Source organism: Nilaparvata lugens, chromosome 2 (genome assembly GCF_014356525.2).
Source record: "Nilaparvata lugens isolate BPH chromosome 2, ASM1435652v1, whole genome shotgun sequence".
Classification (NCBI taxonomy): domain Eukaryota; kingdom Metazoa; phylum Arthropoda; class Insecta; order Hemiptera; family Delphacidae; genus Nilaparvata; species Nilaparvata lugens.
This window is the reverse complement of record NC_052505.1, coordinates 6,475,065-6,489,675: the sequence shown is the minus strand read 5'-3', so window position 1 is coordinate 6,489,675 and position 14,611 is coordinate 6,475,065. Positions and strand designations below refer to the sequence as shown.

Sequence of the window (14,611 nt, the reverse complement as noted above, 5' to 3'; positions counted from 1 at the left end):
CAAGCAGCAGCGTTCATCTGTAGAGGATATGAACTGTAGTAAAAAGTGTGGGATAGTTATTATCAATAATTCCATTCACAAAACCACAGACCACCCAATTTTCGTAATCATGATTTAAAAATTATGTTGTATGTTTCTTCCATTTGTTGAATAGGGCCTATAACTGAACTGTGAGCATTAATATTAATATTAATGGACCGCTATAACTATTAGAATGCATTCAACTTTCTAAAACGCTTAGATGAAGAATACAACCACTTTTAGTGAGAATTACTACAATGAGGAATCGATGCATTAAATTCAACTAATAATAATCATTTTCCATGGGTTATATAGGTTTTTTTGTATTGAATATTGTATCGTATTGTATTGTTTTGTATTGATTATTTTTTGGCATATTGAGGATGACTTGATCACTACTATACCTACACCTGTATTGATCAAATTTTCAATACGAACTTTTCTGATAATAAGCTATGAATATTATCATGAAACAGGCATGTCATGGCATTATCTCAATCAAATATTATTTAATTTGAAGTAAATAAAATTCAACACGCATTTCTAATTTGAGCTGTGATTATTGTAATTCAAATCTCAAGGATTCATTAGCCACTAAGTAAACTAGTCCATGGGGGTGGTTTATTTATCGATTCTACAAGTAGCTACTTGAGTTTAGTATCACTTGACAGTTATTGGAAGTAATTAAAGTGGCACTCAGTACGATTAACAACTGAATTAGATGCAAATGAGCGAAGAAGTATAATTTGATAGCAAGCATCATGTTAATCATAAATAGCTAGTACAATCCCTGAATTAATAATTAACTTCCAATCATCATCCACGATTACAAACACAGTAAACCAAAACACGTATGAGTAAATGTTGAATATTGGAGAAAATTAATCGTAAAATTTGAATTTTCAATGAACGAGATCAATACACCAAGTTTAATCCAAGTCCATTCAATGCTCATTACTGATTATGCACTCATTATGCAAATATGGAGTCGCCAACTCTTTAGATATTCAGCCCCTATACAATACGTGTATGGACGTTAGCGTCAACATGTCTTGTTCATTGATAAGGTCGGAATATCATTATTGAAAAGGTCCGATTACTTTCCAATCAACTTATCAGTAGACCAATTAATTAATCCAACTCTGGGTGGCTGATTAAAGGCAAATAATTACAATCTACAATGAGTTGTAAATTGAGAGAAGTGTTGATTCCAAATAAATTCCACTCAATAAAAATTAAAAAAATCAATTTTCTTCACTCAATAACTAATGAATGATATTAACAATGAATTTATTATAAAATATATTTGGGCCTATAAAGGATCATAAACTAGCAATGATGGTGTTTTTTAAAGGAAATGCTCGTTTGTGCTTAGAAGGGTTCAAATTGGTCTATAAGAGTGACAAGAGGCTGTACTGAATTTCATCCATGTTTAAATTATAAATAAATCATTTCTAGTAAGACAATGAAGTTTGATAACTTTCTTGTTCTGATAAAAGTCTGTCTGACCAGAAAGCTAACTATTGTAATTCACAACCATATAGGTATTGAACTTACTGTTATACAATTAAACTGAAAATTTCAATTTGGAAAACCTAATAAACAAGTAAAACAGCTAATAAGATGGAGGATTTAACAGCTATTAAGGTGAAAGATTTGGAGATCCTGTGTGATTGCCCTACATCACATCACCCTTCATTCATCCTGAATCATTACCCTTCTCCAAGTATTGTGGTGGATAAAACAAAAGTGAGGATAGACTTGAGAAGAAGACTATCAAAAAGAAAAAGGAAGAAATGAGGCGGAGAAAGAGTGAGACGGCCGCTCGCATATTAATGGAAGGAGTTGATTTATCGTGAGCCCAGCTTCTGATCTTGGCTCCTTTATTACAGAGCGAGAGAGAGCTATGAGGAGAGGAATAGAGGATAATGGAAATGTCGTGTACTCAACACCTGCCGTAGTTTTTACCCCCTTTTCCCCTGAAATCCTTCTCTCGCCCATCCTGAGCGTCCTTGATCCTGACAGGATCGTTCTACACGACCCTGAAGAGTAAGGAGTGGTGTTGCGCATGCGTACGCGTGCAACGACGGGATGCTGGACGCTGATCTCATTCAATTCAAATCATTAACTTTTAATAATCTGATTTTTCACATGAAAATTTGTAAATTTTTAAGGAATGTTGAATCAATAGAACAAAACTATAATGAATGTTTGTGAAACGAGAAAATACTATGCGTAAAACGTTCAACAGTCGTAGACTTTAGAAGCTTCTTATCACTCAACATGTCAACAGTTACTTCCAAAATCACTATATCCAGAGGGATAAAGTTTATTAATAGACAAAATTGAAAAGATTCTTACAAAGATCTGGAAACTTGAAGATAGAATATGAAATAATACATTCTTTATAACTGAGGTTTCTACTGTTCTCTGAAATGGTCGATTATTGTAATATCTACAGCCTTTATCTCTGCGTCCTTGCATCCGATTCTTGGAAAATTTATGATATTGGTGATGGATGAGTTTCTTATTATTAATAGTAAAATGACCTAATATACTCAACTATGAAATTAAATTGTTAAGTCAGTCAGTTGATGAATCGATTTCCAGATCCGAGATCTAGATCGATTCTAAGATCTAGTTTGATTAGGAATTAGAAGAGCATTAAAGAACATTTTGACTTGTAAGTTTGATCATCGGCATTCATAAAGAAAACTTTTTCCCTTGAATATTTGCTAATAAATTTTTATAATGGCTCATTAATTTAATGTGCTTCAGAGAATCTTTCAAACAAATTATTGTATAACCATACATTTCAAACGCATTGCTGTATAATCATACACTGCTAATTTTCAGTGAATCCAGTGAATCAAAATTCTGGAGTGCAGAATGATGTTGTTTGGTCATCAACATTGGAAAGCATGTCAACTTCTAAGTTGAATAAATATGGGAAGAAACTATTCAGATGACAACAAAATTAGAAAGCTATAAAATAACAGTGTATTGTCTCCTTGTTGTTGTCTTCGTCGGCTGAGTTATACGAGCAACATTTTGGAAAGCCTAAACGTCCGGCATTCTTCAAAGCACCATCCTCAGCAATAAGATCTGTTAGTTTTTGTCTCACTCTCTCCCTGTCACTTGAAAGGCTAAATAAAAATTCATTCCAGTAGAAAAACGGATTGAAAAGTATGTTGAAAACTGAAAAGATGAATGCCAAGAGATCCTGACAGATTCCACAGCCCACTGAACTCGCCGAGGCTTCTTTCAAGAATGCCGCCGACTGATAACGTTTCCGATTCCTTCTTCTAATGGTATTAAAATATTCTCTGAGCTTTTCAATGTGAAAGAAATCAAATATCAAATTACAGTGTCATGGGAAAAGCCCAGATTGAGTTCTCCACATAACAGGGGGCACCCGACAGCCCTCAACGTCAGCTGTTTTCATATTGGAAGTTTGGAACATTGTTACCGGGTCTAATATCTCTTTCTGGAATGAGGCTTCTTGAATTATTGTAGAGTGACAACTATTTGAATCCTCTCCTGGTTTCATTCCGACTTTTTAGAAGGAAGGACATGAGTTTTTAATATTTTCATAAAATGAATTATATTATAGGATATGAGAGTTTCTGATAGTGGTAGCGCGTGGTCGATCTTCAACTATTGACGGAGTAGGAGAATAAATAAAGGCTAAAAACATTGTAAATTATTATTCTATTCTCTTTGTTGAACTCATAATTCTTTAATAATTAATGAGTTTTGTTATATTTTTTCAACATCGAAAATACTACCAGAAGCTGCTGAAGCTCATTTATCTCTTATTTACAGAGATCAAGAATGGAGGAATGAATTATTTCCTTAACTTCAATAGATTTTGAATATTGAATGTTAACTCATGTAAGATGAAAATTCTTCTTCGAATAACTAGTCAATCTCTCTCTCAATCTCCTTATTCTTCTTTCATATATTCTTCTTCTTCTTCTTCTTCTTCCTTTTTATTTTTCATCATCATCATCGTCATCATCATCTTTTTCTTCTCCTTCTTCTACTTTTTCTCCTCCACCATCTTCATCTTCTTTAACCAATTTTCTAGGCTCATCACAAAATGATCTATCCAATGTTCCTGTGGAAAGAATTATTTATGACTAATTGATGAATTGTAATTGAGTACTCACACTTTTGGTATTTGTATTTTGTCGGCGTCGTTCTGGCGTCCAAAGTCGTGCCAGGGCCGTGACCGGGCGCCGGGGGAGGGGGACGCATGCGCGGGTCGACTGCCACCGTCCAGCAGTTGACCGGCTCCACACATTTCCGTGTAGTCGAACGTCTGAAACATCATTCATATTATTATATTATAAGAAATTAGATTAAATTTCTCTGTATCCATTTAAAATCAATGTAGAGACTCCAGTCTAAAACGCGGTTGCATTCGATTAGAAAGAGACTCCAACATAGAACGCTGATATATTCGATTATTTTCATCCGTTTTTAAAATACCTGAAACCACACCTCTCACATTGTATAGCACCAAGGTCGCTAACATGTCTATCACATGTACAAATTGTAAAGCGTCGGGAAGAAAGGGGACTAGTTGGGTGTCGAACTTGAATAATGTATGCAGACAGACTCGGTGGCAGAATAGCACGTATGCATATACGCCAGCCATGGGAGCGGGAGGACATGACAAGCGAACCAGTGAGCACTTTGGATGCGTTCTGTAATGAGAAGTCGACGGGGGTCGAAGCCAACTGATGTTGATGTTGATGCTGATGTTGATCATCCCACGCCTGGCCACCAGAGCAGTGTATTCACAACATGGCGCACTCAACATGACGGCTAACATTGCAACTTGCCGACGGCCTTTTGCTATGCTGTATTGTCTAACGAAAAATGCCAGCCCAGAAACCGACAAGCCAGCCAAAAAAGAACGAGCTAAAGGCACGAATTTTGAAATGTGAGGACGTCGAGGAAGTGCTGAACGAATGAAGAAGGCAAGAAAAGAGCGAAAGAACTTGATGGGTTTGTAATCGAGGAAAATTATAATGGAAAAATTTATGTTTTCAATGCTTTACTTGGGGAGTGTCTTGGTAAAAAAAACCTTCTCAAATATAATTTTTACACTATAGTTGGAATTGGTGCTTCAATTTTTCAAATCTGAGTTATTAGTTCTCTATCCAGGACTTGAGAATTCTATTGGAACAGTCAGAGTAACTTGATAGAAACGTTTATCATAAGAGATCCAAATTACTAGCAATCGATTGAAAATAAGAAAGAAAAACAAAATTCAATAAATATATTTTTCTCACTTCTACAAAAATTAATAATCATGCTAGGGCCATTTTTCCTCCCAAAATTCTACATTCATTTTTCCTCTTTCGTAGTTCTTCAAGAATTTATTATCCAAGATAGGTACTGGTATACTATCAGCACTATAGGATTCAAGGATTCATACTCAAAGATAATTGAAAATAAGCAAATCCGAATTCAAGGATTGTAATCATTAGATATGGGCATATTAATCATATCTAATATTACTTTCTATGAAATTCGAGAGTTCAAACTCATTAATAATATATTTAATAAAAAAAACTTCACTTGAATGGGTTACTTTTTTACAAATCAATAAGAACAAAACTTGTAGTACCATTTATTATTGAAAATATTACAAGGACTAGTTTCGTTCATAACTTAGGTCATTTTGACAATGACATATTTTTAAAAGACTCAAGTTACGGTCGAAACTAGTCGTAATATTTTTATTAATAAAGGGTACTACAAGTTTTCATATTGTTCTTATTAATTTATATTTGATAATTATGTTTATATTAATTATAAATCTTCCTGAGTAGTTGTGTAATCAGGTTATGATAGGTGAAATTTGATCTCTTATTATATAACTCAAATTATTATTTGAGAAGTATCTTGCAAAATTTATGTATTTAAGAGCTTATTCATGTTATCAACTTATCAATGTTTAGTCGATATTATGTGTACTGGATTGTGATTATTGAAATGAGCGAGTAGCCTACCTGTTGGATTTGAGCCTGGTCACGAGGCGTGATGGCGTCGGCCCCGATGCCACTATCAGGTGACGGCAGGTCGACGGTGAGGCCGGCGGCGGCGATGACACCCTTACTGCCGTGGTAGGCGGCGCTGTTTTGCCGCACGTAGCGCTCCACAAAGGCTGCCGCCCCCGCTCCCGCCCCCGTCGCTACGCCACCGCTCTCGTAGCCGCCCACTCCCGCCACGCTGCGGTAGGGACTGGCACCGCCAGCGTCCACGCTGCCGCCTCCGCTGCCAAAGTACTCGCCGCGGTAGTAGGGCTCCGTGAACGATCCTCTGTCAACACAACAGCAATCATCATTAGTCACTTTCAATTCATCCAATACATGCAAATACATAATCATTAAAAATAGAAAGAAAATACAGTAGAAAAAAATCACCAATAAAAAAGGGTGTAGAGCAACTACAAAATCAAACTGGCTATATCGTTTGATGTACAGTGAGAATTATTATTATTATTATTAGCGTATGGCTTTCAATGGTGGGGAGACCCGAGGGTAGTTCAACCTCACCGTATTATAGTCCAAAGTTCCCTAATGGGAAACCGGACACTAAGGTTGTAGTAAGCACAATACTTTAAATTTACACTTTTCACTTTGGAATTAAGTTCATTTTGTTGTTAAAAAGTCCAAACATATACAAAACCAAGAGGTTTTACATATACAGTGAGAAGAAAGGGGTAATGATATTATACTCTTCACAATCAAAGCCAATGAAATAATAATAATAATAATAATAATAATTTCTCTGGATGTTGGACGACACATCCAGAGGAGTTTATTCATAAATTCATACAATACATATTTTTTTCATATATTTTCAATAATATAACAATATTCAGTGTTTACAAAAATGATACCTCACTATATAATATATGTGTCGAGGTTATCATCAAATTAATACTAATTTATGCTACAACAGATAATACAAAAATTCCAAAAATCTAAAACTATATCTATTACCCTAAGAATCACCTAGTACAAAGATACTAAACCGAGGTACTATTTTCTACATATAAATTACCTTATTAAAAAGAATACTGCTTAAATCTAAATCCTACTTACTATTAGTTCCTCACTACTTTGTATCCCAATACTGAATAACCAATGTCTAATTTTTCTTTTGAACCTATTGAAATTTTCCTCTCCTTTGATTTCTAATGGTATTCTATTAGATATTTTAGGCCCTAAATATCCTAGTGATCTTTGCCCAAACGCTGTATTCATTCTTGGTACTTCTTGATTGTAACGTTCTCTTATTCTAGTATTATGGCTATGATTTATGATATGGTTCCTATTTTGATGTTTTTTCATATACCCTAATAACAATAATATATACAATTGCCTAACGCTGAGTACTCTATTTTCTATAAATAATTCTACAGTTGAAAACTGGATTTCCCTGTTTCCCATTATTTTCAAAATGCGTTTTTGAGTTTTAAATAATGGATCTATAAAACTGAAGTTAGCTGCACCCCAAACTAACAGACCGTACCTTAAAAGAGATTCAACTAATGTTAAGTATACAGTTTTTAACATTTCTTTGTCTATGATACGCCTTAATTGATAGAATTTGTATATAAGCTTCCTTATTTTGGCAGTTGTATATGTTATGTGTTTGTTCCATTTCAATGAATCATCTACTATTATTCCTAAATACTTTATATTGTCAGAGCGTTCTATTAGTGGGCAATTACAATTATTGTTACAATTTCTATCACAATTATGGAGCTTCATTGTTGTCATGTGTGGTTTTGTGCTATTTGTTAAAGAAAAAGCTAAAAATTTTGTTTTTTCTGAATTCAATGACAATAAGTTATTTCTTAACCAACTAGTGATTTTTGTGAGTTCTATCTCTGCTGTTTGGAACACTTCTTCCCAGTTTTTTCCTTGAAAAAGGAGTGCTGTATCGTCAGCAAAGGCTATAACTCTACCTTGAATTTGAATGGAGCACAACTCATTTGCAAAGATCGAATACAAAATTGGTCCTAAAACTGTTCCTTGAGGTATTCCAAACTTCATGGAACCCTCTGCACTCATATGGTTCTCAACCTTTGTTTTTTGCTGTCGATTGCTGAGGTAGGATCTGAACCATTCAAGTGGCACTCCTCTTATACCTATTGCCTCAAGCTTTTTTATTAATAAGTCATGGGAAACAGAGTCGAAGGCCTTTGCTAAATCTAAAAATACTGCTAGACATTTATTCTTTTCCTCTAAATTGCTAGTTACAAATTTTGATAATTCTAGTACAGCTAATTCTGTACTTATACCTTTGCGGAAGCCAAATTGGTTAGGAGAAAGAATATTATTAATTTCTAAAAAGCTTATTAATCTTGATTTAACTAGTTTTTCTAAAATTTTTGATACATTGCTAATCAGTGAAATAGGTCTATAATTACTAATAATTAGTTTATCGCCTGCTTTATGTATAGGTCTGACACAGATTTGCTTCATTGCTCTTGGAAAAGTACCATATAACAAGCTCAGATTAAAAATATGAGTTAAAGGCTTAGAAATTAAATCTTTTATTCCTTTCAAGGTCCTGTTATCTAATCCATCTAGGCCTGGTGCACTATTGATGTGTAAAGAATCAATTGTGTTTATTATTTCCTTTTCATCTATGGGGAAAAGAAACATATTACTCTGTACATGCAATTCTGGTACATTATCTGCTATAATTTCGTTAATATTTTTATTCAGACTCTCAGATATTTTGTTAGCCATACTCTCTCCAATATTAACAAAGAAATTATTTACATGACTCAATAGTTCTCTAGGATTATCTTTCAGTGTGACCATGTCACCATTAATTTTCAAAGCATTCAGTTGTATATCCTTTTTCTGATCTGAATCTGTAGCATCCTTGATTATTTTCCATGTCTTTCTTACATCATTGTTTGCTTCATTTAGTTGCATCTTGAAATAATTTTCTTTTGTAGTTTGGATGAGTGACGTCAGTGTATTTCTGTATCTTCGGTAGTAGTTAGCGAGTTCTCCGTTCTCTGGGTCCAGTTTCCTTCTTCTATTTAGAGAATCCCTTGTTCTTATAGCTGAGATAAGTCCTCGTGTTATCCATGGTTTTATGCTCTTGATCCTCTTCTTTTGTCTGTAATGATGTGTATTGCTCTCCATATGTTTTTGTAGAATTTCTAGGAACTTTTCGTAAGCTGAGTCTGTGTTATTTGACTCAAAAACCTCCGTCCATTGTTCCACTCGCAGTCCTCTCCTCAAGCCGTTCAAGTTGACAGATTTACAGTTAGATGAGAGTTGACAGTTAGTTGAGCTCTGTTCATCCCCATTTGTTCTGTCTAACTGATGTTCTTCCAGTCCAAGAATTGTAATGAAGTGGTCTGTGATACTCGAGTGATACACGATTGGATGGATTTTACTTTTACAGTTGGTCAACATATGATCCAAACAAGAAGACGTTCCCGCTGTTACTCTGGTAGCCTTTTTAATGCAGTTCTTCAAACCGTGTTCACTCAATAAGTCGTAATAATCATCAAGTTGATAATGCTGATGTGGCTGTAGCGTATTAATGTTGAAGTCTCCTGCGCAAATAATAAGTTGACCTCTCAGTCTACCAAGCACTGTTTCAAAGTCCTCTAAAAACTCTGTTATGCTGGCGTAGGAAGGTGATCTGTACACTGCTAATATATTATATCTCTCCTTTGATGTTTGAAGTCGTAGATGAAGAACGTTGGCCTGTCTGATATTTAGTTCTACCGATTGTACATTGAGATTTTCCTTTGCATATACAATTACTCCATCATTTTGAGTACGATTATTCAAAGAGTGAAAAATATTGTAGTCCTTCAGTTGCTTCTGTGTATAATCTCTTTTGATCCAGCATTCTGTTAGTATTATTATATCGAAATCATGGGACATATCCTGTAGTTGAATCATCAGGTCATCGAAGTTCTTCCTAATACTTCTGATATTGAGAGAAAATACAGTTATATTAGAGTGTTGAAGAGCAACGTGGAGTTGTTGTTTATCCTCAATCACACTGTCCTCTATCTCATCCACGGAATCAAGTTCATTTGCCACATCCAGCACGTTATTATTACTCATCATCATGCTTATTCATACGCACCCCTCCATGCTTGTTCTCCTCTATTTTCCTCTGCCATCTCATTATATATTTATCATCAAAGCTTAATGTGTTTTTTATAAGCAATGATATGAGATCATTCTCCGCTGTTGTTAGATAGTTGAAACTATGAGTGTGCCTACTGAGTGCTACAATCACATGACTTTCACTGTTATAGATCTCTAGATCCTTTGAATTTGTCCTCACTAGAATAACATTTCTATAAGTAAGACCTTGTGCTTCGTGTATCGTGTGAATTTTTATTGTTTTATCAATCCTGTCACCTAGTAACTCTTGAATAATTTTTTTCTCATTCTGCGTGTATGTTAATACAAGTGTTTCTGGATCAAGCTGTGGAAGACCGCCGTTAAAGATGGTCTTCCTAATTGAGCGAAGAGTTCCACTAGTTGTTTCAATTTTACCATAGAATTTGGATAGTGCGCAGCATACATCGATCGGACATCTTCTAGTTAAAGTCACTTTCCGTGTGGGCTCACAAAAAACTGAAGGATGAGACCATCTAACTTTCAGTCCACTCCTTTCGATGTAAGGAATCTGTTTAGAATCACCAAGTAGGAAAACTTCGGAGCATCCTGATAATTTCGCAATGAAACCAATGTAGCCAGCATGCATCAGTACAGCCTCATCTATAAAGACACGATGATATTTCTTGCCCACTCCATTTATAATGAAAGATGAAACGGTTCTGTAATCTGATCTTATTATCTTTCTACAGTAATCCTTACCGTACTTATGAATGACAGCCTCTCTGATGTCTTTGATTCCTGCTCTTGTTTGACTGAGAACTAAATCTATTCCTGGTTTATGCTGGTTCAGTATTTCAAACGTCTTTCCACACCCTGGCACACCATCTATCCACGTAATATTAGGAAGACTTGGAGCAGAAATGTCAATTGATGATATTTTCTGATACAGCTCACCGTTTAACATGAGTTGTGTATCTCTACTAACAAGAATGTATTTTTCTTTTGTTAAGAATCTTTTATTACTCTCGTTGAATTCCACGTAGGTTCCTTCGTTATCCAAGCAGAAGCCCATTCTATAACTTTTCCTAGTTGGCCATAGAAATGTTCTTAGATTATTATCATAAATATTCATCTCTTTACGCTTTATCTCTATTAGGTACGAATAAGAGCTCAATAAGTTTTTTTTTGTAATGTTAGTCAGAATTTCATAGTAAATAATAGAATTTATCTGATCATGTTGACTCAGAAGATTTCTGAGCTCCAGCATACTATTTATAAATTCATGTTTGGGTGGTTTTTCAGGTAAGTATCCCGTTGGACATGGTTTCTCATTGTTTTTCTCTTCTGGAATATTTAAAAATGTAAGATTATTTATACCCTTGTAGTAAAACACATATTTAATATGTTTTGTTGCCAAGACAGTACTTAAGAGATCAATACAAGATACATCAGCCATGGTTCCAAAAAAATCAATTCCAACTGTCAGAGCTTGTTTATCTGAAGCCCATTCATCGATCATAGATAGTAATATTTCTAGATTGGAAAGCAAGTTACTATTATCTGTCAATAAAAACAAATTGAGTATTTTCAATGTCTCGTCGAATTTCACCGACGCATCAATTTGCTTTGTTTGTGAAAATATAGTAGTTAGACTATTGAAGTAATCAATGCTCATACATTTCCTATTTACTATGGTAGCAATGCCCTTGGAAATATTTACTTTTCCGTTTTTTACGCTGGCGAAGGATTAGAAATAATCCTTTAATTTCTAATGAAAGTCACATCGAGCTATAAGCATGATTAGATGGGAAGTGTTGATGTTATTTTTTTTGAAGAATGGTGACAGTATGAAAATAATCTTACAATAAGACTTCTCATTATAGTGTTCATAGATTTAACTGTAGCCTTTGACACACTTTGTGTGGATGCCAGGATTGTGATTAAGAACGGGAAGAATACTTTCATCTTGTATCAGACTTGTAAAATTATTTGATGGGTTTTTTCTATCAAACAAAATATACAAAGTGTGCCCCTTAGAGATCAAGTCTTTAAAGAATATATTGACCAATGATGTACTGCAGGAGTATGTTGCTTCACGATAGTCCTATTAAATACTATTAATACTATTCTAATTTCATATTCATATATTTATAAACCCGTAGACCTATACTTTAATTCACATCTACAAATAATATTCTGATTTGATGACTTCTATAACAGTCTATGATACTTTCTATCTTAATATAAAAGAATCATAGAAGAATCTATGGAACAATGTGCATCTCGGGGATCAAACTCAGGAAAAATTTATCAATGATGTACTGCAGCCGTCAGTTCTTTGACCTTAGTCCTATTCAATACTACTTTATTTTTTCTATTAATACCTTGCTAAGTAAATTTATATTTCTATCCTTATTTAGAGATTTTTCACGAATAGAGTTTTAATTAGTAGACTAGCCCAGTCAGTGGTGTCCTGCGATTGAGTATCTATGTAATCATATTATACTTTTTTCATGTATACCTTTATTTACCTATCAGTACTCTAATCAATATCTTTAACGATTGAATTTTGATTAGTTGCTACTTACCCAGTGGTGGCCTGAGACACGGTGGTGGTGTATTGCTGGCCGTGCTCGGAGTAGGGAATGGGCGAGGGAGTGTTGGAGCCATGCGGCGTGATGGCCGTCGTGAAAATGTGCGAACTGTTGTACATGGCGGCCGGCTTGAGTCCGTCGGCGGTGGCGATCAGTTCGCTGTTGACGTCGCCGGTGATGAGGGAGGATGTTGATGAGGGTGTGCCGCCCCCGTTCAGCGATCGCTGCGCCGGCGAGTGCACGAACTCGTCCTTTACGGTCGTGTTGTTGTTCACCACATCAACAACCAGGTCCTGGCCGCCCGATGTCACCACTAGCACCTGGGCAACAACAAAATCAACAATCAGTATTTTTCAAATATTTGTCAGTGTTTTGTCAGATTGTCAGTCAATATTTTCAAGGATGGTGTGTGATTCAATCTGTAGTACACAAGGATATCAAGTCAGCAATTCCGATGTGAAATTAATAAAATATGAAGTTTGTAAAATATAATACTGTATAATAGTTGAGAAATAGTTTTAATCGGTTATTTATCTGAAATACAAAATAAAATGAATACATGATAAAATGATGATGAGTGATAGGGCGCCGTTCTAATCCAATCAAGATATAATAATATATATTCATGGAATTTGTTTTTTTATAAAAACGAGAAAACTGCATCAATCTCAACAAGTTTGTTCAGAAAGGTTTGAACAAAAAATGCTGGAATGAGTAAAGGGTATGTGGATCAAAATACTGAGAATGATCTTTGTTAACATCATTATAATTATTTAGTACCTTCGCAGAAGTATTACCTGAATGAATTACCAGTTCTATAGATAAACTACATTATTAGGCTGATCGGAAAGATTAACCTCACAGACGGATGATTTATTCCGATGTTCGATTACACAAGTAACAGTGTTAGAAACATAGTTTTCTATGTTTGTGAACAATACTACTTAGTTAAAAGCAGAATGCTTAAAAGTAGATTTTTGTTATCCATCAACTGAATTTAAAGTTCAAAATGTCACATACTTTTTTGTAAATTCATATCACCCACTCCAGTATTCTTTTTAATCTAACTAATTTCATTTTATGATTAACTTATTAATGAGTAAAATGAGTGAGGCCTACCTTATGCCTGCCCTTATCAGCGGCGTTTTGCGTTGACTGCTTCCGATGGTGACTGAGGTCTTCGGGCTCCCGCTTGATGGGGTGGGAATTGGGGTGGTGCAGGAAGAGACCGAGGTCTCCCAGGGGGGGCCCTCCTAGTTCGAGGGCTGAGCCCCCGACTACGCCGTTTATCGTTTTCAGCTGTGACGTCAGAAGGGCTCCTGAGCCTGCGCCCGTCCCTGCTGTACCAGCTCTGTAACATACAAAATAACGCCAAATATTTAGTTTATTCAGAAATAATTGAGCCAGAGAATAAAACAATGGAAGTTACTTCTGTACTTGCTTCGGCAGTACGTATACAAGTTACTTTTTCATTTGATGATAGATAGCAAGACATTAGTCGATACTGAAGATTTCCAATTTCGGGATAGGGGTACAGATATATACGAGACTACATGAATTGGTTGCCTTACGATTCATCTATTTTAGCATACTAGATGTTTCAAAAAGAATTCCGAAAATGTCATTTTTCACTATTTTAGGGAGCAATCAGTGTGCACTAAAAAGGCAGAAACAGCAAAGTTTGAAGAAATGGACGTTCTACTGGAAAATAAATGCCTACAACATACTATAAAATTTCAATAGATACTTGAGGTTTTCATATTTTTCAAGTTGGAACTACATTTACAAGACAAAAATAGAAACCGCACTTACTATGTAAGTAAATAATGAATCTCCTCAAACCACTTTATTCTAAAC

At 35.1% G+C, this 14,611-nt stretch overlaps 1 protein-coding gene across 14 annotated transcripts in view; it reads right to left on the bottom strand.

Annotated features, from left to right (window-relative positions):
- Window positions 1-14,611, bottom strand: part of LOC111057893 (protein grainyhead) — a 222,536-nt gene that overhangs the window by 59,305 nt on the left and 148,620 nt on the right. For 7 of the 14 annotated variants that reach the window (XM_039420401.1, XM_039420409.1, XM_039420403.1 and 4 more), the window contains exons 5-8: window positions 13,874-14,116; window positions 12,749-13,074; window positions 6,048-6,357; window positions 4,194-4,345 (exon numbers count right to left, since the gene is read on the bottom strand). In XM_039420401.1, coding sequence (XP_039276335.1) covers window positions 4,194-4,345; window positions 6,048-6,357; window positions 12,749-13,074; window positions 13,874-14,116 — 1,031 coding nt within the window. The remainder of the gene's footprint in view (window positions 1-4,193; window positions 4,346-6,047; window positions 6,358-12,748; window positions 13,075-13,873; window positions 14,117-14,611) is intronic. The other 7 variants (XM_039420405.1, XM_039420407.1, XM_039420406.1 and 4 more) reach the window with 1 other exon arrangement.